Raw genomic sequence first — 27,803 nt, forward strand, 5'->3', positions numbered from 1 at the left:
TTGTAGGCGGAGCTCCAGCTGTGTCGTCACGGGCGAGTGGCGTGGCTTTGAACTCGCGCCTCCCGCCACACACTCAGCCCGCGGCAGTTGGTGAGGAAGCGAGTGGCGGTTATTTTGAGTCCGGCGGGATGGCGGAGGCGCCGACTGTGACTTCTTCCGCGGCTCCCGGCCGAGCCACGCCACCCTCGGAGCAGCTGGCAGAGCCGCCTCGCGGGCTCCTGGAGATGGTGGAGACGCAGCTGGGAGACGTGAGTCTTCTTCCTCCCTTCGGGGTTTTGTTCTGCTGGGCCTCCCTTCAAGGCCGTTGGGATTGTCCTATCACACAGTATATGGGGTTGCTGCACGGAAGGCCACAAGTCTTTGCCCTTCCTCGTGTCTGCACGTGTGAGTGGCCCAGGAGCATTCGGGGTGTGTGTGCAGTCCTATATATTTCTTATTACCCCCTCCCACTTTTTGTTATTGGGTTGTTGTTTTTATTAGGTTGTTGTTTTTGTTTTTATAAGGTATTTTGTGGTTTTAAATCTTGATTTTATTCTGTGAACCGTCCTGAGACACCCCCCCCCCGGGTATAGGGCGGTATATAAATTCAATAAAGAATAATAAATGATAATAAAGAAATAATAAAATGACTTATGAAGGGGGAGGGAAATGCGATCAGATATAAAAATCCTGCATAGATAAAAAGAGTGCAGAAGCACTAAAATGGCAAAACTCAATCATCATCATCATCATTGGAGGTAACAATTCAACATAGCATTATTTTTTAAAGCATCGTTTTGGAGGGAGGGAGGGCTCTCTCCTAATAAACATCCCTGGAACCCCACTGCAGAGAAACCAAACCTGGTTGATCAGTATATAAGTATTAGCAGTTGCCTCCACCTCTTGGAGAAGATTTCTGCACAGAAGAGGATTATCTCCAGCTTCAGTAAGCAAAGAGGAGTAAAGTGAACTGAACTTGCTAGAGATGTTGCCATTTTTTAAATGTCTGGCATGAGATGGGTGGTAAAGTGATTGTGGACTACTTGACTATTGTGTACGGAGTTGCGGTTCCTCTAAAGGAGCAGGTGCTCCTTTAGGTTGGGGCTACTCCTGGAAATGTAGCTGCCACTAGAGGCTCAAGCAACCTCTGTGGCTTTGGTATGTCACTGACAGCGGCATCTGAATTGGGATCACTTGACCACTGTAGTCCATGCACACTGGTAACCACGAGACTGGATTACTACAATGTGCTCTACATGGGTTTGGTCCAGAAACTCCAGTTGGTGCAGAATGTAACAATTAGACTGCTGATGGGAGCAGATGGGTGACAGCATGTGACACTTGTGTCAAAACATCTGCTCTGGCTGCCCATATCCTACTGGGCCAGGTTCATGGCTGTTGTGTTGATTTACAAAGCCCTGAACAACATGGATCTAGGTCTAGGACATTTTAATGGCTATCTGAATCCTTATATCCCAGCTTGATCACAGATCATCCAACTCAACTAGAAGTTAGGCATTTAATGTTGATAGTTCCATGCTCTGGAAAACTCATCCATCAGAGGTTTGGCAGACATCCATACTTGCTTTTGACTTTCAGGTGTACTTACATGTCTTTGCAGCTATGTAATTTTTGTTGAGCTAGTCATTTTTGATAAACGGTATTATTTTGATGATGTTTTATGTTTCAACATTGTATACCATCCTGATATTTTATGATATGTTGGTATAGAAATACTTTTATAAATAAAAGAATACAACAGATGAATTAACTAACTAAAGCTTTTTGAGTTATCGCAGTTTTAATCAGTTAGGCATATTTCTTTAGATTTTAAGGCTATTTGTTTTCTTATTTATTGTAATAGTAGGGTTTAAGCAAAGAAAAATTAAAGAGGGCTTTTCTTCCAATGGAAAGAGGGCCTTTCCTCCACCATCAAACATGTGTCCTTGGAAGGAAGGTTGCTATTAGATATGGTAGCTATAAAATGACATTTTAATGGACTGAATTTTATCTTGGACAAAAAGTAAACGCTAATAATAATTGCTGCGGAAACTGAAAATTTCTTTTTATTGCAGGCAGCATTTTCACTCACCAAGCTTTTGGAGGCCACGTCTGCAGTGTCAGCCCAGGTAGAAGAACTTGAAACCAAATGTACTGAACACGCTAGATTTCTTAAAACATGGCGGAGTCTTCTAAAAGAAGGATACAATTCCCTGAAACCCACTGAGTGATTTGAACACCCATACAATGTTGCTGTTTAAACTGTAAGGAAACCAAAGGCAAGACTGGCCAACAGCACATAACACTTTTTACTACCTTCATATGGGGAGATGGAACTACTTCAACAAGCCTTCATTTTAAATCTGCAAAGAAAATACAGAACGGTGGTTTTTAACTTCATAATACAAATAAAGCAGCTCCCTTAAATACCTTGAAGCATGCTCACCATACTGGATAATTTGTTCCTAGGGAACGACTGAAGGAGTGTGTGCTATAAAAATATTTTTCTTAAAGGTCTGGAGATCAGACTGAAATAGTGATTAAGAGTTTCATTTGACTGTTAATTGGAATTTTACTAGTTGTGGATTACTAACACCCGTAGAATTCATTGTATAAGGTCTATGGACTGTTAGGCTAAAATATTTAATTGCACGGAAAACAGCTGTGTTTAATCCTCTTAAACTAAGTAATATCCAACACTTTCTGCCCTAAAGAGGTGTGACTATGGCTGTCTGAAAACTGGTTGCTGTTTTACTTAGTCTCTTGACTGCTTCAATATATTCTTAAGAAGTTTTTAAATCATATTTTTCTATCTTGAACATGTGATAAGAGTATGTTTTGACAAAATAAACTGAGTATAGAGCCTTATGCATGATAGATCATAGAATTTTATCTCCTGCTAAAAGATGCAAGTTCTCTTATTTATTGTGCAGTTCTAATCACATACAGGGTGCAAATATATATGACAGTGTGTAATCTTTTACCAGCATATTGTAAATCTGATACTTTGAATATAAATTGAGGAAACAATGTTATTTGTAAACAAGGACTGTATGCAAATTAATTTAGTTGCGTTAAGCCCCATTGAAAGGAATATGATGATTTCATTAGTACTTTGTACCGATTGAAATCACGGGGTAAATGCAGGTAACATTCTGGATCCAACCCAATTACCTGCCTTTTGTTTTCATCCTGGAAACAGCATTTAAGTAAGTTAAATAACAGGAAAACAAATAATTACATTTCCAAATAAATTCAGTGTATCTAAGTGCTACTGTATTAATAAAGTATATTGGTATAAGGTTGGAAAGATTCATCTTTTCTCTAGCATTTCAGGTTAAGTAGCCAGTATACCTTAAAATTTGCCTCTATCAGAATACGGGCTAATTGTGGCTCTAGAGCCTTGAAGTGGGTTATTAGGCTTATGGATATGGAGACTTTGCTGAAAATAGCAGGCCAGACAATTAGAAAAACTGCTCCAATCAAAACTGTAGTAGCAGAATAAATTGATCCAGCTGAACAAAAAACCATGCTATTGATAACTCAAATATATTAATGACTCCTATAGTTTGTGGAAGAAACGCCAAATCAAATTCTACAGAATAGTAGATACAGTATAACCTGAGGTTTCCCCAAACTATTTAGGTGCTCTCTGATGTTTCTTTGGATTTTTGGTTGCAGATGGGAGATGTTACATCCATTGCATTAAATATTCATATTTATTTTAAATTAATTTTTATTGCTTTTATTTCTCCTGGATTGTAATACAATAACATACAATGTATGAGAAATAAAAGAAGCATTAAAAATACGAGTAAAAATCATACATCGCCCAGTACAGTGCATTATAATTGCTACAACAGAAAAAATAGGAAGTTAGCCACCCAGAGTTTCTGCAATCTTCTAGGTGTGTGTGTGAATGATTGCTATAGCCCTAGTCACATGTTACTTGGATGTAGGGTACTCACAGTTTCAAGTTAGAGCAGGGTCACCTAGATGTTACTACATTAGTATAGCTGTCTAAGGAAACATTTCAGCACAAGCAGCTGCTCACACACATGTGTTTCTCTGCAGACAATCGTTTAATGTATAATTGTTGGAAGGTGGAGCTAAATGTAGCCTTGCTCTGGCTTCAAACAGTGCATGCCATACACTTAAGTAATGTGTGAAGAAGTCTTACAACACTTAAAATAGTTAAACTGAGTCCAGATTAATGGGAGTGTTACAGAAGTAATGTTACTGGAGGGTTTAATGAGTGACCTTATTACCCATGTGTACCTTCTGTATACTTAGCCTTTAGGTTTCCATATTATTAGGCAAGAGCATCAGAATTTGTGACTATCAAGTCCTAGATGAAGATGCACATATTCACATTATTCTTTGTCCTTCCATCACTTTACCAGCATCATGGGAAAAAAATCCATAATTTATCGCTTTCAGAAGTGAAAGATACAAAATTATTTCACAATTTTGTGTTTTGAATAACTTGCTCTGAATACTTTCAGTTCTAGTTAACTCAACAAGCTTTATTTTTTTATTAAAAAAAATAGACAGATTTTCCAACAAAATGTTTTCCAAGACAACTTACAAAAATATACACAAATAAACTTGTGTACACTTTTAAAAACAGATGCTTTAAAATAGTAAAAAAATATTACTGAAACCAGCATCAGCTAACACCCATATCTAAAAAACAGACAAAAACTAGCCATTCAAAGCAGCAGTAAAAATATAATTATTTAGAGGTGTTGGTGGATGGAACCTGCCTAGCTTCATGCAGATTTGAGTTTCATAACAGACCACTGTCTATTGACATAGCTGTCATCGTAGGTGATCATCTAAGCAGGGCTTTGAAGTGGCTCTTACACAGCTTTTAAGGCATGGGCAACTGAAAACCACTCCCACGAAGGATTAGATATATAGCCTGGGATAGCCCTGGATCCAGCAATGTCACTTGGCTGTTCAGGTGACTTCAGTGGCCCAGAGTGGCTCACTCACCAACTGACTGTTCCTGGACTGTTAGCCTAGCCCCAGTAATTATGTTTGGGTAATCTCCTAGTTGGGGATGGGGGGGGCGCTGTGAGTTAAACCACAGAGCCTAGGACTTGCCGATCAGAAGGTCGGAGGTTCGAATCCCCGCGATGGGGTGAGCTCCCGTTGCTCGGTCCCTGCTCCTGCCAACCTAGCAGTTCGAAAGCGCGTAAAGTGCAAGTAGATAAATAAGTACCACTCCGGTGGGAAGGTAAACGCTGTTTCCGTGCGCTGCTTTGGTTCGCCAGAAGTGGCTTAGTCATGCTGGCCACATGACCTGGAAGCTGTACGCTGGCTCCCTTGGCCAATAAAGCGAGATGAGCGCCGCAACCCCAGAGTCAGGCACAACTGGACCTAATGGTCAGGGGTCCCTTTACCTTTACAATCTCCTAGTTGGACTATTGTAATGCATTCTATCTGGAGCTACTGTTGTAGATGGTCTGCAAAATGCAGCCACCCAGAACGCAGGAAGGCTCTTCAGTGGCTGCCTGTATGTTACTTGATCTAATTCATGGTGTTAAAGGCCTTGATGACTGGGGATCCAAATAGCTGAAGAGCACATGTCCTTATATAACGTGTCTATGCATTAAAATCTATAGGAGAGGACATTGTGGTCGATCTGATTGCAAAAGGACCCTGTGTTATGAGCTGGAATTGGATGTTTTCTGTGGCGACACTTGTTCTGTGCTAGTGCTAACAGTGGTTACTGTTTGGAGCCAGCTGAAAACATACCTCTTCAATCAGGCTTTTGTAGATCTACAAACTGATGAGACTTAAGGTCTGTTTCCTTATTTTATTTTATGTTGGTTTTATTGTGATATTTTAATAGCTTTGATGGTTTTATTGTAGATATTGCTTTCCTGCTCATTACTGCACTCTGCTTTGTTACATCATTTTTTGATGAAGGGTCAAATAGATATGTATTTAATGAATGAAAAACTTAGAAATACAACTATTTTACATTAATGAACTCCAAATCTTCATATATACAGTAGTAAAGCTAAGCATAAATAGCTGTATATGAATATATACAGTGGTGCCTCGCAAGACGAAATTAATTCGTTCCGCAAGTCTTTTCGTCTTGCGAGTTTTTCGTCTTGCGAAGCACGGTTTCCCATAGGAATGCATTAAAAATCAATTAATGCGTTCCTATGGAAACTGCCTTCAGACCAGGTCCGGGGACAGTCTGTCCCCCGACCTCTTCTGAAGGCCGGTGGGGGGCAAAAGTCTTTGCTCCCCCCCCCTGCCTTCCCGGGACAGCGGAGACTTCTCCGCTGTCCCGGGGCGGTCTTAAAATGCTGGCGGGCGGCAGCGAAACCTTCGCTGCCGTCCCCCAGCATTTTAAAAGCCCCCGGGACAGCGGAGACTTCCCGGGTCGATTTTAAAATGCTGGCGGGCAGCAGCGCTGCCGCCCGCCAGCATTTTAAGATCACCCCAGACAGCGGAGAAGTCCTCCGCTGTCCCGGGGTTTTTAAAATGCTGGTGGGCGGCAGCGAAGGCTTCGCGGGCAGCAGCGCTGCCGCCCGCCAGCATTTTAAGATCACCCCAGACAGCGGAGACTTCTCCGCTCCCGGGGCGATTTTAAAATGCTGGCGGGCGACATTCTCCGCTGTCCCGGGGCGATTTAAAAGCCCCCGGGAAGGCAGGCAGGGGGGACAAAGACTTTCGCCCCCCACCGGCCTTCAGAAGAGGTCCTGGACCTCTTCTGAAGGCGGGCGGGGGGCAAAAGTCTTTGTCCCCCCTGCCTGCCTTCCCGGGAGAGCGGAGAAACGCAGCGCTGCGTTTCTCCGCTCTCCCGGAAGGCAGGCAGGGGGGGAGCAAAGACTTTTGCCCCCCGCCCGCCTTCAGAAGAGGTCCAGGACCTCTTCTGAAGGCGGGCGGGGGGCAAAAGTCTTTGCTCCCCCCTGCCTGCCTTCAAAAGCCATCCGGGATAGCGGGAAGCGCTTCCCTGCTATCCCGGACTGCTTTTAAAATGCTGGCGGTGGGGAGCAAAGCCTTTCGGCCCCCGCCGGCCTTCCTGGACCTCTTCTGAAGGCCGGAGGGGGGGGGGAAAGGCTTTGCTCCCCACCGCTAGCATTTAAAAGAGGTCCCCGGAGATTTCCCTATGGGCTTTCTTCTTGCGAAGCAAGCCCATAGGGAAATTCGTTTTGCGAAGCGCCTCCAAAACGGAAAACCCTTTCGTCTAGCGGGTTTTTCGTCTTGCGAGGCGTTCGTCTTGCGGGGCACCACTGTAGTTTAAATACGGTTTAAATATTATTGGATCATGTTTCCTCAGGCAGTGCTTCATTTGCAAACACAACAACATATGTACATATTAGTAGAAACTAGATATAAAATAACATTCTTTTCAGCCAAGTTCAAGATAATCCAAAAATCTGTAAACATTAAAGTGCAACTATATAACTTCTATTCTTTAATCCTTTAAGAAATCCAGTGCAAACATCTATGAAATCTCTCATTGCCATTCCTATATTTATTTGCTCCTTCACCATGCGAACTTGGAAATAGAAAATGCTGTCTCCCATATTAAACTGTACTGCAAGGAAATTGACTGTTTTCAGACTTCCGGAACTAAAGTAGCCCAGTTGTATTTATAAATATTAAATAATTTGTGACACTTCAGCTTTTGTGTTGGTGTTTTAGATAATACTGCCTACAAGTTAGATATAATACTGATCACCGAGAAGAACTGTTACCACAAACCTTGCAAATTAAGTTTTAGAACTGTCAAAAGATTCTGACCAAGTTTCTTTCACTTTCTATTTCCTCATCAATTCCACAATGCAAATTCACCAGGATAAGCATTTCCCCCATTAATTCCAACCTCTTCTCCATATGGCTAGTTCTTCTAAAGGTTGTTAATAGATGCATGTCATGGTAGCTCAATAGTTTGTCTTCTGTCATGCTTAAAAATGATTCCATGGCCTGGAGCAAGGGGTCTGTTTCTTTGCAGCTTTATGTGGCAGGATCTTCAAGATAACAGTGCTGAGTGTGCAAGTCTTAATGCACTTAACTTGTTCTGAATCTTTTTCATGTGTCTTTTTCAGGCTTGCTGAATGTCAAGTTACTTAACTCTCAGAGGAATCTGTAAAATTGGCAGGATTTGTCAACTCTGGTGAGGTATCTTCCGTAGGCCACATCTCTACCCAGATAAATGATGGTCCATACATTTTCTGGCTGTTTTTGCCTCCCAAGGATCTTCTTTGTTTGTAATTGTCCCAAACTTGATTAATCATTTCCTTGAAAGGCCTAGTGGTTAATGTATAGAGAAGAGGGTTCAAGGCACTATTTATTGGTAATATGAAAATCACAACCCAGGAAGTTATAGAACCTAAAGGGAAAGGGGAAAAAAATTATTCACTTAATTGTGCCTGTGTATTTTTAACAAACGTGGTATATGTTGTGGCAGTGTGGAGAACCTTTGATTCGCCAGATGTTGCTGAACTACAGCTCCCATCCACCCCAGCAAGCAGGACCAATTGTCAGGGATGATGGGAGTTGTAGTTCAACATCTGGAGGGCCAAAGGTTTTCCTCACCTGTGCTATAGTATGTCACTAGACCAGATATTACTGTGGATACATGCAACATTTCAAATCATTTAGAAAAGAAAAAAATCACAAGGGGGAGCAGTGGAAGGACACAGTTGCATTATTGAGCTTACATTTTATAGTGTCTTGGAAGCAGGCATAGATGGTTGGAACTCTGAGCAGGGATGATTAAAGGATGAGGATGGTGCATTTTTTTAAAATGCAGGGCCCACACTATTTTTGATTGGCCTGAGGCATCTGATCAAGGCCTGTATTTTAAAATGAGCTTAAAGATATATTTGCAAATGTTTGTATGTTTCATGCCAGGCAGAAACCAGCTGGCTAAGTACATTGGTAGTTGTTTATCTTTCTGCTCTCCTGAACAAGGGCCCCCCTGATTTATAGCAGTAGCAGGAGACAAGTTTCTCAAAGTTGTAAAAGGGAATTACAGGCTAGGAGCAAATGTTACACTGACCCTACATATTACAGAATACAATCAAGCTGCAAAAACACTAATTAAGAGTTGGTAAACAGTAAGATTTATTGTTTAACAGAAAATAATACCATGTGCCTCCCATCAGACTCTAGCCATATTTTCCTAAGGTTTAAGGTATACTGAGAGAGGTAAAGGGCAATAAATTTTGGGAAGAGCTAATGGGAAAAGCAGCTGGCTGGGAAAGGGGGGTGTAAACTGAAGAGGCTTCTTTTGAAGCTGTTTTTTACTGAGTTCCTTTTTACTTTGCAAAGGCCTTTTCTTCTAAAAAGCTATCTATGTTATGTATGAGATTTGTTGGCTTAATGTAATTAGGCAAAGTATTTAGAAAGTAAGAAATGTTAGATTCTTATTTCATTGATGGTGTGTGAGAATGTGAACCCAAGATCTCTGTTTAGATAGAATTTAATACCACGAGCCATTTGTTTTAGCCATTTGTTTTGGAATGCAGGGGCAAAAGGTGATCTGGTAATTAAGGTGCCTTGTCGAGGCAAATGTAAAATATATGGCTACTTGTCTGCCATTTATGGATAGAAGGAAATAGAGCTCTTTGTCTCCCATAAAAGGTAATAGGAAATGGGTGTATCTTTTATGATTGGTTCTAGCAAACAGCCAATAGGAATTTCAACCAGGCTGATTGGACAGAGGCAGCCAAAGGAGGAGCAAGGGGGCTGGGCTGAGGAAATATAAGTGCTGGCCATCAGGGCTGGAAGGGGCAGAGCTTTGGTAACCATATACCACTCATTTATTTGTCTGACAAATAAATAATTATTTTAATTTCTCTTATTGCTGCGTTGAATATTTCATTCCGGCTAAGCGCTAACCACAAGCAGGGTGCTACATGCCCACTTGCCCTCCTCTATGATCCAGGAGAAGAAAGTTACCCTTGAGTTCCCTATTACAGACTAAAAACAACAACAACAGAGCAATTGAGAAGGAAATTGGCAATACCTGGAATTTCTACGTGAAGTAAGGAAAGTAATTTTAGTGTAAATATGGGTATCCAGCATAGTGCATCCGTAAATACGATGAAGAAAAAGCGTTTGGCAAGGGTCATCTCTTTCTTCACATGATTCTGGATTTCCATTGCAGTAATTGCTGTCTGATGGACGCTATAAAACATACTTCCATAGGAGAATACTATGATGATAAATGCTACCAAATTTACACCTGTTGCAAAATAGAAACAGTTTTAATTCTATTTAGGAGTCCCTTTGCCAGGTTAAAATTCAAAATCTGATGACTAGTATGTATGGTGTGCAAATGTAAAAGGTTCAGAACTGAAATATATTTATCTGTAAGTCCACATTTGCTGGATGTAACTGCTTTTTAGATTGCAGAATTAAAACACCATTAACAATAATGTGTGCAGACTAATTGACACTTGTTTAGTCTTGCTAACTTCTGCGTGAGTTCTATGGTTTAAGCAGTTTGTAGGCTACAGCTGTTCTTCACAGTAATATATGTGATTTAATCTATAAATTTATTATTTCACAATGAATATTCAGTGCTGTAAAACGAGAATTTAAAAAAAACCTATATAAAAATTGTGTTTCATAGAAGAAAGCAGACATTAAGATGAGTATCCATATTCAGAGTATGAGCAGATTAGAATAGGGTCTTCTGGCCAAATTATGTATAATCTGACATGAATTTAACACACAGGTTTTAAAAAATGCAAATTGCTTCAGATGGCATGTGGGAGGCACTGATAATTACAGGATCAGGGCAGTCATGAGCATAAAGGACTTGCTTTGGGAAGAAATGAACCTGGAGTTTACTTACCTAGGAAAATTATGACAGAATAAATCTGACCTCCAGTACTTTCAGACTGCTCAGAGTGGAGAGGGAAACAGACACCATTAGTGCCATAATAGTTATGGAAAAAATCCTTATTGCTGAGTGGAATAAAAGCAACTACAAACCCTATCATCCAAATGAGAACTAATATGGAAATTGTCCTATATTTTCCTGGCCTCAAGAATCTAAATGGGTAAACTATGCAGATGTATTTTTCCAAAGTCAGGTAGGTTAGCAATAAAACGGATACTTCTGTAGATAGAACAGCCAGAGATCCCACCAGCTGACAGTGGATACTGTCCATCCACAACTGAGCATGCTTATTGTACTCCCCACGGTATTTCAGGTCAAAGGCTCCAATCATAAACAAGTATATTCCCATGAGGCAATCTGCACCTGTAGAGAAAACATGCGAGTATATGTTATTTATACTAGCCCCGTTTACACTCTTTAAATAACCTCTGGTGAAAATCTAGCAAAGAGCGAGGCATGCCTAGATACTTACAGCAGAGTGACATTATTGACAGAGCATGGAGTTTGTTCTCCGACTGAATGTAAGGCCGTGTGCAGATGACAAAGATGTTCCCGAAGCAAGTGACAGCAGACACAACCCAGACAAATACTCTCTGTATTATGCTGGCCAAGAGGTTCTCAAAGGAGGAGATTCCGTCAGTATTTGGTTTGCAGCTGCGTACATGGGGAGCATAGCCACAATACTGGAATTTTTTGAAATATCTGGAGGGTAAAAAAGCAGAGGGAATTTGCATATCAATCTTTGGTATACGGGATTGTATGCCTTATAATACAATGCATATAGTCCTTGAACTAGTACAAACTAAAATAAGGTAAAGAGAATCATACAGTTGGAAAGGACCATATAGATCATCCACTCCAAACCCTTCAATGCAGGAATCTCTTTGCCCAATGCTGGGCTCAAACCCATGACCCTGAGATTAAGAAGAGAACTGGTTGGGAAAATGACCTGAATTTTATTTAGTTGATGCTTGATAAATACACATTGCATATTCATGTACAGTACATGAATATTAGTTAACCTCTATATACAGGATTTTATATTTTGTTGTAGAAATTGGCATTAGCTATAGCAACAGTCCTGATGACAGTGTGTCCAAGCACTAAACAGTTATCATATTTATGTACAGAGATGCATAAGACTTTGCACAAGAAATTGTGTAGCATGAAGTGTAGAAGGGCACAATTATGTAATCCCCCCCCCTTATGCAAGCTTTCTAATGGAATCAAATAAATCGACTGGTCTATCTAGCACACATAAGACCTCAAAGAATTGTCTTAGCAGGTCTCCCTGCTACCTTTCTATGGAAGATGATAGGTTAGGTATATACCTTATTTTTCGCTCTATAGGACGCACTTTTTCCCCTCCAAAAATGAAGGGGAAATCTATGTGCGTCCTATGGGGCGAATACAGGCTTTCGCTGAAGCTTGGAGAGCGAGAGGGGTCGGTGCGCACCGACCCCTCTCGCTCTCCAGGCTTCAGGAAGCTATCAGCAAGCCTGGGGAGCCCTGCGGGAGTTCCCGCAGAGCTCCCTAGGGTGTGGATAGCAGCCTGCTGTACGGAGTGCAGGGAGCGCTGAAGCAGAATGCCCCACGCTTCGAGCAGACATCGGGCAGCCCCACAAGCTCGGGGGACAGCGGGGAGGCGCAGCGCCGCCACGCCACTGTTCCTCGACCTGGTTTGGTTGGAGGTTGGCGCTGGGGAGAAGCGCGCTTCTCCCCTGCGCCAGCCCCACAAGCTCGGGGGACAGCGGTGAGGCGGAGCGCCGCCATACCGCTGTTCCACGACCTGGTTTCGATTCCTCGACCTGGTTTTGGGGGGAAAATAAAGTAAAAAAAAATTATTTTCCCACCAAAAAACTAGGTGCGTCCTATGGGACGAAAAATACGGTATCCTTGCTATTTGTTAAGTTTTTTTTGTAGATGATACTTACATATGGGAAAGCTCTTTAAGTGGGCTGAACATTCTTCTTTGGATATTTGTAATCTCAATTCCTTCTAGGCTTCTATAAAAATTAGAACAGAGTTTATGTCTTATTAATAGGGAACTTACTGTAAAATAAATTTGCTTCTTCAGCATAACCTATGTATCTTTAAAATGTATTTTGTTGGCAAGTTAATTAATGGTAACACATAGTTTACTGAATACAGTGCTTTCAGCTCAAAGCACAATAAAGTCTGTGATGTCAAAATTATGTCCCAAGAATTTTGACTTAATTGAAGGCTAGCACTTAATAGTACTACTTAATAGTAGGCTAGCAGCTGCATGATAATCCTAAATATTCGAAAGAAGGCTGTTATTGTTTATTGGACTATTTAACAGTCAAATTTAATAATTAGAATTTTTTTTAATATAGCAAGATTCCTTTGTTTTTATATAGTTTGTGATTTGAAGGTTTCTAAAGACTAAAGTAACTACATTAATCAAGGCATATATCATTAATTATTTCTGCCATTTCCAGTTAACCTTGGTACATCATATATTATCCATAATTTAAAATTACCTTGTTCTAAAACAGAATAGCTAAATACTAGAATGTATTGACTTAGCTGACGAAAGATTGTTCAAAAGCAAGACACACACTTACAGTGAATTGAGTTTAATAAGATAATCGAACTGGTTTGCTTCTATTTTCTGGATCGGATTGTATGAAAGATTTCTGTCAAAAGAACAGAGTAAGTCATAGCTTAAATGGCAATTTTATTGTTCTGTCATGTGTATTTGCTATCATGACTCAATTATCAAAAAATGAAAATATGTACATATTAATATTGATTGTGCAGTTGAGTGTAAATTGTAACTAAACAGATTCAATTGCCAAAAACAACAAAACCCACAACTGGCTCAGAAAACTTAATTAAAGTAGCATTTCTATAAGAAAGTGTGCCTTTACTCCCTCAGTATATTGAGTTGTAGATAAAAGAGTAGTTGTTTCCTTTAAAAAAAGTAAACAAACTGGCAGTGACCTAACTGAAGTAAATAATCTTTGCTTTGTGTTCTGCTTTGGGATTTGAAATTATATTGAAAACTCTTACTGAGGCTTCTCACTTAGAAGATCTCACTTTGTAATTACAGATAGGTAGCCGTGTTGGTCTGCCATAGTCAAAACAAAAAAAATTCCTTCCAGTAGCACCTTAAAGACCAACTAAGTTAGTTCTTGGTATGAGCTTTCGTGTGCATGCACACTTCTTCAGATACACTGAAACAGAAGTTTCCAGACCCTTCTATATAGTGAGATCTTTGAGATCTTGTATAGAATGTCCTGGGAGATTGAAGTGTTCTCCTACTGGTTTCTCTGTCTTGTGATTCCTGATGTCCGATTTATGTCCGTTTATTCTTTGGCGTAAGGTCTGGCCTGTTTGTCCAATATAGAGAGCTGAAGGACACTGTTGGCATTTGATGGCGTACACAATGGTCGACGATAAGCAGTAAAATATTCCCGAGATGGTATGTGTGATGTTGTTGGGGCCAGTAATGGTGTTGTCCGGGTGTATGTGGCAGCAAAGTTGGCATCTGGGTTTATTGCAGGCTCTGGTGCCAGTGTCCATGTTAGGTCTGGTTGTAGTATTATTGTGGGTTAGGAGTTGTTTAAGATTGGGTGGCTGTCTGTAGGCAATGAAAGGTCTTCCTCCCAGAGCTTGAGAAAGAGAACTGTCATTGTCCAGGAGAGGTTGTAGATCTCTGATGATGCGTTGTACTGTTTTAACTTGGTTGCTGTATGTGATAACTAGAGGTGTTCTGTTATTTTCTTTTTTGGGTCTGTCTTGCAGCAGACCCAAATCAGACATCAGGAATCACAAGACAGAGAAACCAGTAGGAGAACACTTCAATCTCCCAGGACATTCTATACAAGATCTCAAAGTAGCTGTTTTACTACAAAGGAATTTCAGAAATAGACTGGAAAGAGAAGCTGCTGAATTGCAACTTATCACCAAACTTAAAACCATGGAGAGACCTGGTCTGAACAAAGACATTGGATTCTTATCTCATTATACATGACTAAGCCATTTTTCACCTTCTCACCCCTTGCTTTTTCCTGTAAGACCTATTGCAGTTGTTAAGAGTCGTCAACAGGCTCATCACAGCTATCTGCCAATCACCCATTCCCACCACCCTTCTGAGTAATACCCCTTCCCACCTTCTCACTATATAGAAGGGTCTGGAAACTTCTGTTTCAGTGTATCTGAAGAAGTGTGCATGCACACGAAAGCTCATACCAAGAACTAACTTAGTTGGTCTTTAAGGTGCTACTGGAAGGAATTTTTTTTGTTTTCACTTTGTAAGTCCTGGAGTTATGGGACTATATATCCTAATATATATTTCTGCTTAGAAGTAAACACCATTGAGTTCAATTGGTCTTGCTTCTAGGTAAGCAGGTACTGTACATACAACATTGCAGCCTAAAATTTCAAACAATGGGCAATACTAATATAATCTTGGAAAGCAATCTTAATTCAGCATAACAGACATCAAAGCAAAAAAATTTGGGACAGCTATCTCAAAAAGAAATCATCCATATAATATGCAGGTGCACCTCTTCATTCCAACACAATTTCAGACCAGAGAAAATCAATTTAAAACATTTAATGATTTACATTCAAAGAACAATGGACTTATTACAGATCTTACAGCTGTGAGAGTTCCTTCAGATCCTTAAATAGGTGTAGAGGGAGCGATTTGATCTTGTTGTTAGCCAAGTCTCTGCGGGGAAAAATCCCCAGAATTTAGTAAACAGATTGCTTATTTTGCCGTCCATTCTGTCTTCTTTAATTCCCCCTTCTCCTTGTGCCACTGTCCCAGTCCTGACTGACCCCCCCTCCCCATTTTTGAGACAATTTGATTAGTGCTTGAAAGACTAAACACACACTGTCACAATAATATAAACTATATGCTTGCTTACAAGATGTGATCACAAAAAAGTGGTTAATCTGCTCTCAGGGAAAATGTTTACTTACAGTTCAGCTAATCTCTGAAGAGCAGAGAAGCTGTTTTCATTTACAGAGCTGATTTTGTTTCTTCTCAAAACGCTGAAATGATAAAAGCTATTTTAGTGCGTTTTAAGGTGAGACGTCTTCTAATCCTTTGTAGTCTCTGGCCTAGGAATGGGGAACTAGATATTGCTGGACTACCGCTTACTGTCCAGATGTTGTTGGACTACAACTCCCATCATCCCATAGCACTTGCCATGCTAACTGAGACAGATGGGAGTTCAGCCACATCTGGAGTGAGACAGGTTCCCCATCCCTTCTCTGGCTCACTAAGATCTTCAGATCAGGCTCTGCTCCATATGCCTTGAGCAATCAAGGCTGACTTAATGGTTACATGGATTCTTCCATAGGTGTATGTAATTCCTTCTCCAGCAAGGCCCATGCAGGTAAGTTGTTAGGACCATTAAGGTCTCTTTTTGGCTCAATAGTAACGCTTCAAACTCACAGGACTGTTAAACTCCTACAGGAGATGAAGGTGACGTTCCTGAAATTGTGGATATGGTTGCCTTCAAAGTCCCTGGGGGGGAAAAAGGAAATATCCTGTTAATTCTTAATAGCAAATATTCCTCAGATACTTCTATACGGACTGATAATATGGTAGGACTCTTTGCATGCATGTTGTCTTTTTCACTCTGTCTTCCAGAACTATTGTAGAAACCACATTTCAGTGCAAACAAACAAACTTCACTGGAATCAACAGAAATGCAGTCCAATAAATATAAACTGCAAAAGCCCAAACCTGCCTTTCCTGTGATAAGAAATAACTATTTTTTCTTGTTTTCAACACATAATTGCTAAATCTTTTCTTGTAGAGAATCTTTATGAACAAGAAATGGGACACCTTTGATTCAAACCAAATCTAATGATAAAGTAACATAGGAAAATGTAGACTCACAGCCAGTTTATCCTTGGCATATGTTGACAAAGATGTTTATCAGGCAACTGGGCAAGAGAATTGTTCATCAGAACTCTAGAGAAAGAAAAATAATATTAGGTTGATAGTAATGGAAAGATGGTTATCTGGGTTACAGCAGTTATTTTAAAATAATCTTCAAGAGTACTGTAGTAGGTTTTTCACGTGTGTTTGATTCCCTTGTAGAGATGTTTCAGAACCCAATGCTCCACTTAGAAATATGGGTAACATAGTACAGTGGTACCTCGGGTTACATACGCTTCAGGTTACATACGCTTCAGGTTACAGACTCCGCTAACCCAGAAATAGTACTTCGGGTGAAGAACTTTGCTTCAGGTTGAGAACAGAAATCGTGCTCTGGCGGAGCAACGGCAGCGGGAGGCCCCAGTAGCTAAAGTGGTGCTTCGGGTTAAGAACAGTTTCAGGTTAAGAACGGACCTCCGGAACGAATTAAGTTCTTAACCCGAGGTACCACTGTATTGTCACTGTAAGAGGGTGGTGGTACCACTTCACTGTTGGACATACAACTCTGACAAAGCTCCCTCTTCTCTCAATCTTTCTGAACAACCTAAAGAGTTCAGTGTAACTGGGGAAAACGGGTCTCTTTACTAAGAGAGCAACTTCTGCTAAGAAGGTTAAAAATGGAGTCCAAATTGGGGAGAAAGCCCAGAAATGTTCTCTTGGCACAACAAAGGTTTGTGCTGCAATGAACAATTTTATAAACAGCACTTCATTGTAGCAGCAAAACCATTTGCATTTGCTGATAATATCAAAACATGAATATTAAAATTTCATGGGGAAGACTGTTTTCTATAATGAGCAATTGCTATTATAAGCAACCTCTTGCAATCTTTACTTCTACTGTATTTGTTAATCAAGTTCATTTAAACAACTAATTCCAACGGTCCCCTAAAGTTTCGTTTGTTTATTTTCACTGTAATGATAATATTAAGAGCAAAAGAATGGCTGCAGAGAGTGGAATATGCCTATTTCTGTTTCTGAAGTGAAAAACCACTAGGAAGATAGTAAAGTGTTGCTGATTAAAGTACATTAACTATTATTCTCTCGTGTGGAATGGGGGTGGGGTGGGAGTGGGGATGAGGTTGGAGATACTATCCTGTTCAACATAGCTCTTTGCTTTTGTATTTTTTAAAATTATAAATGGTATTTTACATCAATTTCTCAATACTTACAGGAGAATTAGTGAGTTCAGCCCATAAAAGGTTAGTGGTGAGACACATTTTATTGTATTGTTTTCAATTATGCTGTAAATCAGAAAATGGTGCATATTAGGTTAAAAATACTGCTAAGTCATAGCAACCTGTTTCCCTCAGATTTATAAGCTATATTCATTTATAACAGAAGATAAAAATGGATTGCTATCTTGGCATCATACAACCACTTGTAATGTGCCAATCATTTTATGTTCTGGTCCATACTGTGAACTCAGGTTCTTATGTAGCTACTAAATGATAGACCCATTTCCTTCAAACCACTGCGAATGAGGCTCTGGGGACCTTTGCAGCACAGGAAGCCAATTCATACAGAGTTATTGGTATGAAATCAACACTATCATCTCAGTTTGTGGTTCAGATGGGCACACAAACGCCATGACCATACTGAAGGTGACTGAAGGTGAAGCTTGCTGGAAATAGCCGTATGAGTAAAACTTTTAAAAATCCAATTAAAACGTGATCCTCGGCACAATCCTATGCATGTCTACCCAAGAGTAAGTCCTGCTGAATTTGGTGGCTTTCACTTCTAGGTAAGTGTTTTCTTATCTCAAAATGATGACAGAAACTACCCCCCAAGAGATTAAAAATAGGTTTGGGGTGGGTGGGAAAGGAACTTAAATGAACAATTTTCTTGTCAGCTTCTGCAGTGCTTGATGAGCACTTTGACACTTCACAGAACATTATTTTGAAGCTGCTGTATGTCACAGATCCCATAAGACAATACTTCCTTTGAAAAGGTGCAGTAGAAAAAGTTGTCATGCAGTTAATTCTTCAGAATACTGACAGCTATGTCACTAATGCTCTCTGCTCAGCATTGTTTGCTTTTAAATCACAACTACCAGTAACAATGAAACTGTTCTGTTTTTTAAAATACGGTAACAGTGTTAAGATGTCTAGTTACAGATGTCTGTCCAAGCTAAAATCAGGAATGGGAAAGCGAGATGACCCTGTCAAAAATCTTCCAAACGGACTGATTTAGATCTGTTTCTTAAAGGAATAAAAATGTGAGTGAACATTTCCCCCACTGAGGATACTACCCAGAAAAGCAAATAAATAAATTGCAACAATCTTTGTTTGGATTTAACAGCAAATCTTGATGATTTTTCTTTCCCCCTCCATTTCATGAGGTGCAAAGTTCTCTCCAAAAAGTAGTTTTCCCTTTGGAAAAAAGCAACCCAGCCCCCCCCCCCCCCGCAAAGCTAAGATTCTTCTCATTCTCTTGGCAAAGTATTTGCCAAGAGATAGGGAAGAGGTGGTGATGTGCATTGTATATAGAACAATCATATGCATGTTTGTCTAGTCAGATATGTTCCATATTGTTATATAGGATTTAATCCTTAAAACAGACCTCTTCTTACTTTATCATTTATAGGCCCATTGAATCCAATGGGCCTTATTCCCCAGTAAGTATGTTCAGGATTGTAGCCTTAATGAGATACAAAGGTGGTACATACAGCCATTCAAGTTTATGTAGATCTTCAAAGACGTGGGGTTTCAAAAAGGTTATCTTGTTGTGACTCAGATATCTGAAACAAGACCAATAAAACATAATAGAAGGTCATTGAGCAATGTTTGGTTTTTCATCCATTCATTTCCCCCCTATCCTATTGAATTGTTCAGAGTGGTGTTTGAAACCCTAGGGCCTTTCATAATGGCCACTTTGAGCATGATTTTTGTGTGTGGAAAAGTGCCATAACAGGTGAGTACGTAGTTGAGTGGGAATTCCAACTGGATTTTCTACATCCCTGCCTAACATTGTAGAGCCTTGACCTACAGCTGGAAAAGAAGAATCAGGAGCACACAAGAGTGCACTCCCAATTCTTCCTTTGCTGGCATTGCTTGACTGGAAGTATCAGGATCACACATTAAGTGAGAAGCCAATTCTTCCTTTGATGTTGACTCATGTGACACCAGGTAACATCAGGTGGTTGACTGTGCTGCCTACCTGTCAAAATGGCCTTCAGGGGTGAGGTGGGGAGTTTAGGATCAGCCCTACCAGTCAGATTTAGGCATATATCACACTGAGTTTGTAAACTTATTTGCCTGCAGCAGTACACCCTGGGTTTTCCATTGACAGCTTCTGGTTGTAGATTAGTTGGGCAATTTTGGAGACTCTTACTGGGATGATGGATGACATTTTTTGTTTATGTATGTGACAACGAACCTACTGAAGTCATTATTACAATTATTAATGTGGGAATATATTGAAAATATTGTAGAACTGCAGGGGAAGTACTTACAGCTTTGTCAGATTGTAGAGTCCTTTGAAAGCATGTCCTGACACAAAACTTATATTATTATTTTGAAGGTACCTGTGAAGATAATGACAATAGAAGATCATTAAAAAATATTTACAGAGCCTGAATGATATAGGCGGTCACCAATAAAATGTTAATAATAATTTAGTCCACCTTCTTAGGGACCTCAACATTTTAATATTTTTATGTTAAAAATGTATCCCTTCTATAATTAAAATATAGGACACTTGACTGTGGCTTTCAAGAGAGAATTGAGCAGATGACCAAAGCAAATCAAACAACAAAGCAAATCAAAAAACTGCATTCCCACTATTTGCCTCCTTTAATGACAGTACTATATTTTCCTACAAAATTTACAGTCATAACTGTCCTTAAATGTGTGACCAGAAGAGGGTGCAAGATACAAGAATGGTTGAACTATATGGCATTTGAAGAAATATTGTAAAAGGAAAGTAAAATCAACATGCTTCTTCTCTTTCTGTCCAAAAAACTAAATTTCAATCAGTACAAGATTATTTCATAAATGATCACATTTAAAAAACAAATTAATCATGATTAAATGAAAATTTATTTAAAGGACAAAGAATACCCACCCATATATAGTCTCATACTGTTTTGCAAAGTTTACTTTTGGTTCTTTGTTGTATTGCTCTGTTCTAAACTGTACTTCTTTATAATATGATGGACAGTAAGATCGACTTTAGGATAAGTTTACTGCCAGTAAGAATCTGAGTGGTTATTTTTGACCATCCATTGGTTAGACTCAAATATTAATAAAACAATTGGTTAGGCTTGAATGAACAGCCTAAATGAACAACATAAATATGTTCATATTAGAGTATGTAGTTCATATAGGAGCCTTTCTACTCCGGATCTTGAAAACATATACCTCAGAGTATACCTCTGAGTATACATATACCACCAGTTTCAACAGTTTACATGTACATGACATAATTAGAAGCATAACCTTGTGTTTGCAATCCTATATAGGTCATCTCAGAGATTTTGCTATGGGGGATGCTCCCAAGTAAATGTGGCTAGGATTGTAGCTTTAGGCTGAGTTCATACAAACACTTGATACAACTATCACCTCTCAACTTGCCTCCCAATGTCAGTTAATTGTACAGTCAGCTGATCCATGACAGTAGCATGTCAGGCAGTCAAGTGATCAAACCATAGTTCCAACAAACACTTCCCATGATAAATGTAAGGCGTGAACTCATCCTTGGTCACTACATCACAAAACAATTATGTTGCAATAGGTTGGTAATTTGAAGTTAAAATGTTGCCTTACAGGTATTGAAGATCCTGATATTTTTTGAAAACATTGGCAATAAGCTTTCTCAGCTGATTCCCTTTTAGGGACCTGTAACACAACAACAAACAGACAAAAGATGAATGACTCACAGCATACAGTACATGCACATTTTTTTGATACCAGGTTATACAGTTGACAAACATTTCCACAAATGAAATTATCCTATGTAGGTTGATTTTTATTGCTTGCTCAGTAAGCCACCTTGTTAGTGGAAACACTAAAGAATGGGAGACAAGTGATCAGAATAAATCAATCAATATGTAAATAAATGTATATATGTGCATGAGCATTATTTGCTAACAGCTTGTTTTTTTCAACAACTGCAGTTTTAGATGAATTCATCAAGCTATTAGTGGCTACTAGCTGAAGTGGCTATGTACTATGTCCCATTTCAGGGGCAAAATGTCTCTGGATGGTTGCTGAGAATTGCAAGTGAGCAAAGCAGTGTTGCTTCCTATAAGCATATGACTGGCCACTAAGAGTACAGATCCTGGACTAGATCTTTGGCTTGACCCAGTAGGGATCGTCTTACGTTCTTAATAACGTTCTTCAATTAGTTCGTAACATAAACATAGTTAATTGTGAAGATCTTCACTTAACTTGTTAAGGACATTCACCATACAGAGCAGGTTCATGAAAAAGAGACTTTCTTTAGTTTTTCTGCACTTAACAATATAAACCCTAGAGGTCCTCACAATACAGGAAATAATTTAGTCACAGAACTCAGCAAGGGATTTTCCTATGGTGTCTCTTAATTGTGCCGTATGAGACAATTACTCTTCCATGACTGGAACGGATCTTCAGCACACCTTTCACTAAGCAACCTAATGAGCATAAAAAATTAAACTCGGTTCTTTGCAAAAAGGACATATCAAGTCACAGATAGACAACTGCAGGCTGAAAACTTGCTCACACACAGAATAAGCCTCAATTTAGAAAGCTCAGGTTGATACTTAATGTAGTGGTGCTATGGCCCTTAAATTAGATAATTTTTCTGTCCTTCAGCACTGCTCAGTTTAAGCATCCTGAGCAGCGAAGATGGCCATTTTCAAACAAACTTTATTCACAAATTCATAAGCATCCTCAACTTTAAAAATGGGTCCAGAAATTTCAACCCTAATAATAAAGCTATAATTAAGAACAGAGGCACATGATAAGAGCCTTACTTGATCAGACCCCAAACCTCAACTGGTCCAATATCCTCTTTCTCGCAGTTGTCAAGAGGGTGCCTATGGGAAGCCCTTCAGCAGCACAATAGCACTTTCCCATGGTTATTGCCCAGCAATAATTATTCAAGTATCCTGGGGCTATAGTAGCACTTATATCCTTACTTGCCAAGCTTTTAAAACCATCTAAGTTGGTAGCCATCAGCACATCGTGTAGCATCAAATTCCACAGTTTAACGATGTGCTAAAAATGATGTGCATTTGTTTTAGGTAGCATGAGGTTATCCCTGGAGCAATACTTAAGCAACTTTTATTTCACCCCCGCTCTCTGAATTCCTTCATTACTGTAAGAGTCCTTACAAAATGTATTTTTTATGCATGTAACAGAGCTGGGTAACCCAGCTTTCCATATGTTGTTGAACATCAACTCCCATAAACCTACAGCCAGCATGGCTAATGATCAGAGATTGGTCTTGCAGTCAGGTGCCAGCATAAAAAAAAGCAGGTTTAAAATTAAAACATAATTCCTGTTGCTCACTAGAGGGCATTGATGTTTATTATTCATTTTTTTTTGCCCTTTTCCAAAATGGTACACTGTGTGCACTAAATAAGAATCTCATCTGAGGGTGATAGCAGCATCCTAGACTTTCTGTTCACATCCACTTTCAAGCTGGTTCTCAGAAACTGGCTTAGGAGCATCTTTCCATGGTTTGCCAGTAACACCTTGTGGGTTACATATCAGTTGTAACCTAGCCCTGATGACTTTTACCACCTGCTGAACAGAGATTCAAAGCTATACCCAGAATTTACCGCTTTTTTTTTACTTACATCAAAGTTACATTAGAAGAGACCGAAGGAATGACGAGCAAACCAGCACCATCGCAGTCAAGCTCTAAACCACGGCACAAACAGTCTATTGGCACAGAACCAACCACTGGATAAAGACAATGCCATAGATGAGGCAGATGTTGGCATGATGATGGGGAGAAAAAAGAGAGGTGGTAAAATCAACTCATTGATTAATATAGGGGTGAGGAATATGTGGCCCTCCAGAGGATGTTGAACTCCACAAGTCCCAACAGCCCCATCACAGCCATCAAGGATTATGTGTTACAGGCGAACAATATCTGGAGGACCACTAGTTGCGTGTTGAGGTCCCCATGCCACCCCCCAATAACTCACACATCAATTTTGGTTTGGGTTTTTGGCACGATTTTGGCCACAACTTTATTTAAATACACCCAAGTGAGTGGTTGCTTAGGCAATGGTTCCGACTATCTGTCCTTGCCCAGGGGACAGAACTGACTTCCAGATTCCATTGGAAGCCATTCAGGGAAACAATTTTTGGGGAGAAAATGAAGCTGGGCCTCAGTCCCTCACTTCTCACCCTCATGCTCCTGGTGGCTTGCACGGCCCAAGTCTGATGCCAGGGACAAGGATGAAAAGAACGGCAAGCCCCTGGATTCCTTTAATGGAATTCCCTTCCCACACCACCATTGGAGGGGTAGGCACTTACCCCTCCACCAACCAATTTGAACCAATGCCTAACCACCAACCTTACAAGTTGTGACGATTTGCTACACAGTAGGCAAAACCAAATGGCACCAGCCAATCAGCCAGATGGACAAATTCCTACCAGGCCCCTGCCTCAAAGCAGACGACCCCATGACAGGCATAGCAAGGTCAAGCGAACAACCCCCCCAATACAGGGAGGGTGGGTGGGTGATCCGATGCAAGCAGCTAAGAGGACGCTCAAAGTTGGGCGTCCAGTATTTAAAACCTCTGACCCCTCCTTCCAAATTGGCAACAAGCAATTCTCCCCAGCAACCCGATTAACCAATTCACTGCCTGGGTCCCTCCGCAAATCCGCCCAGCAACAATGGGTGGCCTGTATCCCCCACCGCAACACGTGCTCTCTGATAGGGAGAACACGTTTTCCCAAGCACTGGCTTAGGACAATTAATTCATACTTCATCCATTGTAGCCCATGGATTGCATGGAGGACAAGGTGAGGGCTGTTGGCAAGATTCTGCTCCCCATTCACAAGTAAGGAAGGGGTGCGGCTCAGTGGGAGATCACTTTTGCATATAAAAAGGTCCAGGTCCAATTCCTGGCATCTCCTGAAAGGAGGTTGTCTCAAATATTGAGGAGTTACTGCCACTCAGTGTAGACAATACTGAACTAGATGGACTAATTGTCTGACTTAGTATATTGCAGCTTTCTATTTTCACATTTTCTGAAGATGACAGGAAATGGTTTTTTAAACTTTTGAAAAGGGTTACAGTTACGCGCAAATGTAGACACACAGCCAGAAAAGTGGAAGGGCAAAGGAAGAGGCAAGCCAGTGCCTGAAAGCAATAATTTGTTATGTAAATATTGCTAAATGTGCATTGACCTATAAATAAGTTGCCTCAATGAATGAAGCAGAATAAGACACCTGAAGACCTTTTCACCCAAAGAAGACCTTTCCTTAAAACATATCAGGCAATTTCCACTGAAAACATTGCAGCAATAAGCATATAATTTCAGGCATGCTTCTTTCTTCACTCTGTAAGGCCTGTGGAAATCAACAGTGTAGTGCTCAGACACACGGGAAAGGGGAATGGAAGGTCAGAAAGCTTTTCTTCTACATGTCAGAAGTGTTTTCAAATAACCATTTGTGTCATGCTGTAAACTTCAAAATTTACTGGCCTGGTCCACATGCAATACTTAGACTGTGGTTTGTTTAGCTTATTGTAGTTCATATGTTTGATTTGGTCAACAATCTAGAATTTGAAACCATGGTTTGAAATCATTTATGAACTGTGGCTTACATTAACCATGATTTATTATTATGTCACAATCCTGGCTTAATTCAGGATTGTTGAGGACACATATTCTTTCACTTGATCAATGTGATTTAAAGCAATTTAAAGTTATATTGTTTTAAAGCTTTGTGTCCCAGTGTCTTTCTTAAAGAGAACTGAAATGTCCACATGCCCACTGAAACTTGGTTCCGCAGTCACCAGATCTGTGGCATGCTTTCCCTTCAAATTCTACAAGTAAACAATTTATTTCTCTTCCTACTTACAGCATTCATCTGTTTCCAAGTCCAAGGAATATTGAAAGGCCTTTTTATCATAAATTGCATCCAGCTGCTGAGACCATCCACTGTTATCACCTAATAGAAGTTACACAGTAGAAATATCATCATCATTTACTATTTCTAAACTTATCTCAGAGAATTCCAAATGAAATTGCTTGTGTTCATTTATGTGTCCCATGTCTGGAATCCAGTGAATGTGACTGGTATTTACTGCTGCTTTTTTAAATTCGTAAATGATATGCCATTGATGATGCTCCCCTCCATTTTCCCCATTTGCACTGCGCTTCCTTTCCAGCTACTACTAGAGGGCAGGAAGTCCCTTTAGGGTGTTGTCACTGTCAAAAACAACCTCACTTGTAAAAAAGATATAATTATTCAGCTGTGGATTTGCTACTTATTAGACATAAATCTTTCTGCTCAGTTTTAAGTCTGGACACACTGCCTTACGGAAAACCATTTGTATTTCTTTCCTTCTTGTCCTCTGCTATGACACAATTATTCATAGGGGAGAGTGTGCACTCTGCCAGAAACAGCTTGTTCTCTGCCAAGAAGCAATTTTGAAGAATTACAATAAAAGATGGGATAGAAGCCATGTCTCTAATCACCACAACCGGGGCCATTTTGGACCACTATTTTTCCCTCCAAGGCTGCTTACACACCATATATTTAAAGCAACCCTCACCCTAAAAAAAATCCTGGTTGTTTCCCCACTATGGTTATGGTCTTGCACTGATTCAGGCATTAGTAGTAGTGAAGTCAATTCAGTTTACCAAGTAATTTGGCATGTTTGCTTGGAAGTCCTGCATTGTTCAACAAGGCCCATGATGTTTAGGATTCCAGCCTTAATGTGATTTTCATTAGCAAATGATATCTATCCACTGTTTAATCATCACTTGAGCACACAGAATAGTGTGCTTTACATATATACTAACATACATCTATAGGTAGTTCCTACGGTAGAAAAAAATGGGATTATTGTTCCAATTCCTTGACATATGTCCTATTACATTGACATTAGTGAAGTCCCATCTTTTCTGTATCATAATCCCATTATATAGCTCCATGCTCAAAAGCTTGCACCATGGCTGCCCATACATTACTGGGCCAGGTTCAAGGTTCGTGTATAAATTTACAAGGCCCTTAACAACTTGGGTGCAGGATTCCTCAAGGGCCTCCTGATCCCTTATAGCTCTGCCTCATCACTGAATCTTCAGTGGAGTCAATGTTTGTGGTCCCCCATGGCTCAGATGCATCGCTTGTATCCACCATAGATCAGTGTTGTGTGATCAGTATTATGAGCCGAATTTTATGAAATTCCTTCTAGTTGAGGTCTGATAGGCCTTCTCTCTGTTGAACTTCCAGCACATACTGAAGACATCATCCTCATCCTCAACACCATCATTCCAGCAGGCATTTAACTGAATTCTGAATTTATAGTTTTAACTTATTTTCATTTTCGTTGTGTTGTATTCTTTGTACACCACTTAGTGGAAAAGGTGGGGGGAAATATTGTCTAGATGGATAGATTTTTAGGAAAGATTCAATATATACAAAATCATTTCTTCTTAGAACATGAGGTGATTTTAGAGTCCTGCTAACCAAGCAGCTTATACCAGACCGATGCTAAGAGAATGCTTTAAAAAATACTTAGTTATTTAAAAAAAACAACCCAACCCAATACCAAGTTTTTTTGTCAGAATAGTTACTGAGAAAACAAGAATTGTGATGTAGTACCAAAGGCTTTGTTAACTCACACTGAGAGCCACTGTGAAAAAACTGTCAACTTACCACAGTTCTCTTCATCTGCGTGATTCCCACAGTCATCTATCCCATTGCAGTGAAGGGGCTGAGGCAAACATTTCGTGATATTCCCACAAGGGAAATAGCCAAGAGGACATGCAATTCCAAATCCAAAATCCTGAGTTCCTGAAGCAGCATGAAGAGCTATTAAAAAATAAACACCAGAAAGAGGCTA

The 27,803-nt window shown here is 40.0% G+C and overlaps 2 protein-coding genes across 2 annotated transcripts in view; one reads left to right on the plus strand and one right to left on the minus strand.

Annotated features, from left to right (window-relative positions):
- The first annotated feature begins 23 nt into the window (after positions 1 to 23).
- On the plus strand, positions 24 to 3,281 carry LOC310852508 (uncharacterized protein C4orf46 homolog). Its single transcript, XM_083756127.1, has 2 exons — positions 24 to 248; positions 2,055 to 3,281. The coding sequence occupies exons 1-2, from the start codon at positions 129 to 131 to the stop codon at positions 2,208 to 2,210; spliced, it is 276 nt and encodes a 91-aa protein (XP_083612253.1). The 5' UTR covers positions 24 to 128; the 3' UTR covers positions 2,211 to 3,281.
- A 3,966-nt stretch (positions 3,282 to 7,247) lies between these two features.
- The window catches only part of RXFP1 (relaxin family peptide receptor 1), a 28,517-nt gene continuing 7,961 nt past the window's right edge, over positions 7,248 to 27,803 (minus strand). The window contains exons 2-18 of the mRNA XM_083755661.1: positions 27,617 to 27,772; positions 25,814 to 25,903; positions 23,572 to 23,677; positions 21,554 to 21,625; positions 20,242 to 20,313; positions 19,456 to 19,527; positions 17,960 to 18,031; positions 16,749 to 16,823; positions 16,299 to 16,370; positions 15,821 to 15,892; positions 15,495 to 15,566; positions 13,453 to 13,524; positions 12,799 to 12,870; positions 11,337 to 11,566; positions 10,817 to 11,227; positions 9,983 to 10,201; positions 7,248 to 8,341 (exon numbers count right to left, since the gene is read on the minus strand). Of these exons, the coding sequence (XP_083611787.1) occupies positions 8,079 to 8,341; positions 9,983 to 10,201; positions 10,817 to 11,227; positions 11,337 to 11,566; positions 12,799 to 12,870; positions 13,453 to 13,524; positions 15,495 to 15,566; positions 15,821 to 15,892; positions 16,299 to 16,370; positions 16,749 to 16,823; positions 17,960 to 18,031; positions 19,456 to 19,527; positions 20,242 to 20,313; positions 21,554 to 21,625; positions 23,572 to 23,677; positions 25,814 to 25,903; positions 27,617 to 27,772 (2,198 nt within the window). The 3' untranslated portion in view covers positions 7,248 to 8,078. The remainder of the gene's footprint in view (positions 8,342 to 9,982; positions 10,202 to 10,816; positions 11,228 to 11,336; positions 11,567 to 12,798; positions 12,871 to 13,452; positions 13,525 to 15,494; positions 15,567 to 15,820; positions 15,893 to 16,298; positions 16,371 to 16,748; positions 16,824 to 17,959; positions 18,032 to 19,455; positions 19,528 to 20,241; positions 20,314 to 21,553; positions 21,626 to 23,571; positions 23,678 to 25,813; positions 25,904 to 27,616; positions 27,773 to 27,803) is intronic.

This window comes from Podarcis gaigeae (assembly GCF_964106915.1).
Source record: "Podarcis gaigeae genome assembly, chromosome: 9".
Lineage (NCBI taxonomy): Eukaryota > Metazoa > Chordata > Lepidosauria > Squamata > Lacertidae > Podarcis > Podarcis gaigeae.

Excerpts from the sequence above, each read along its gene's own strand:
- LOC310852508 (XM_083756127.1), top strand. The coding sequence starts at position 129 with ATGGCGGAGGCGCCGACTGTGACTTCTTCCGCGGCTCCCGGCCGAGCC. Across the intron at positions 249-2,054 it reads TGGAGACGCAGCTGGGAGAC|GCAGCATTTTCACTCACCAA; the intron begins GTGAGTCTTCTT and ends TTTTTATTGCAG.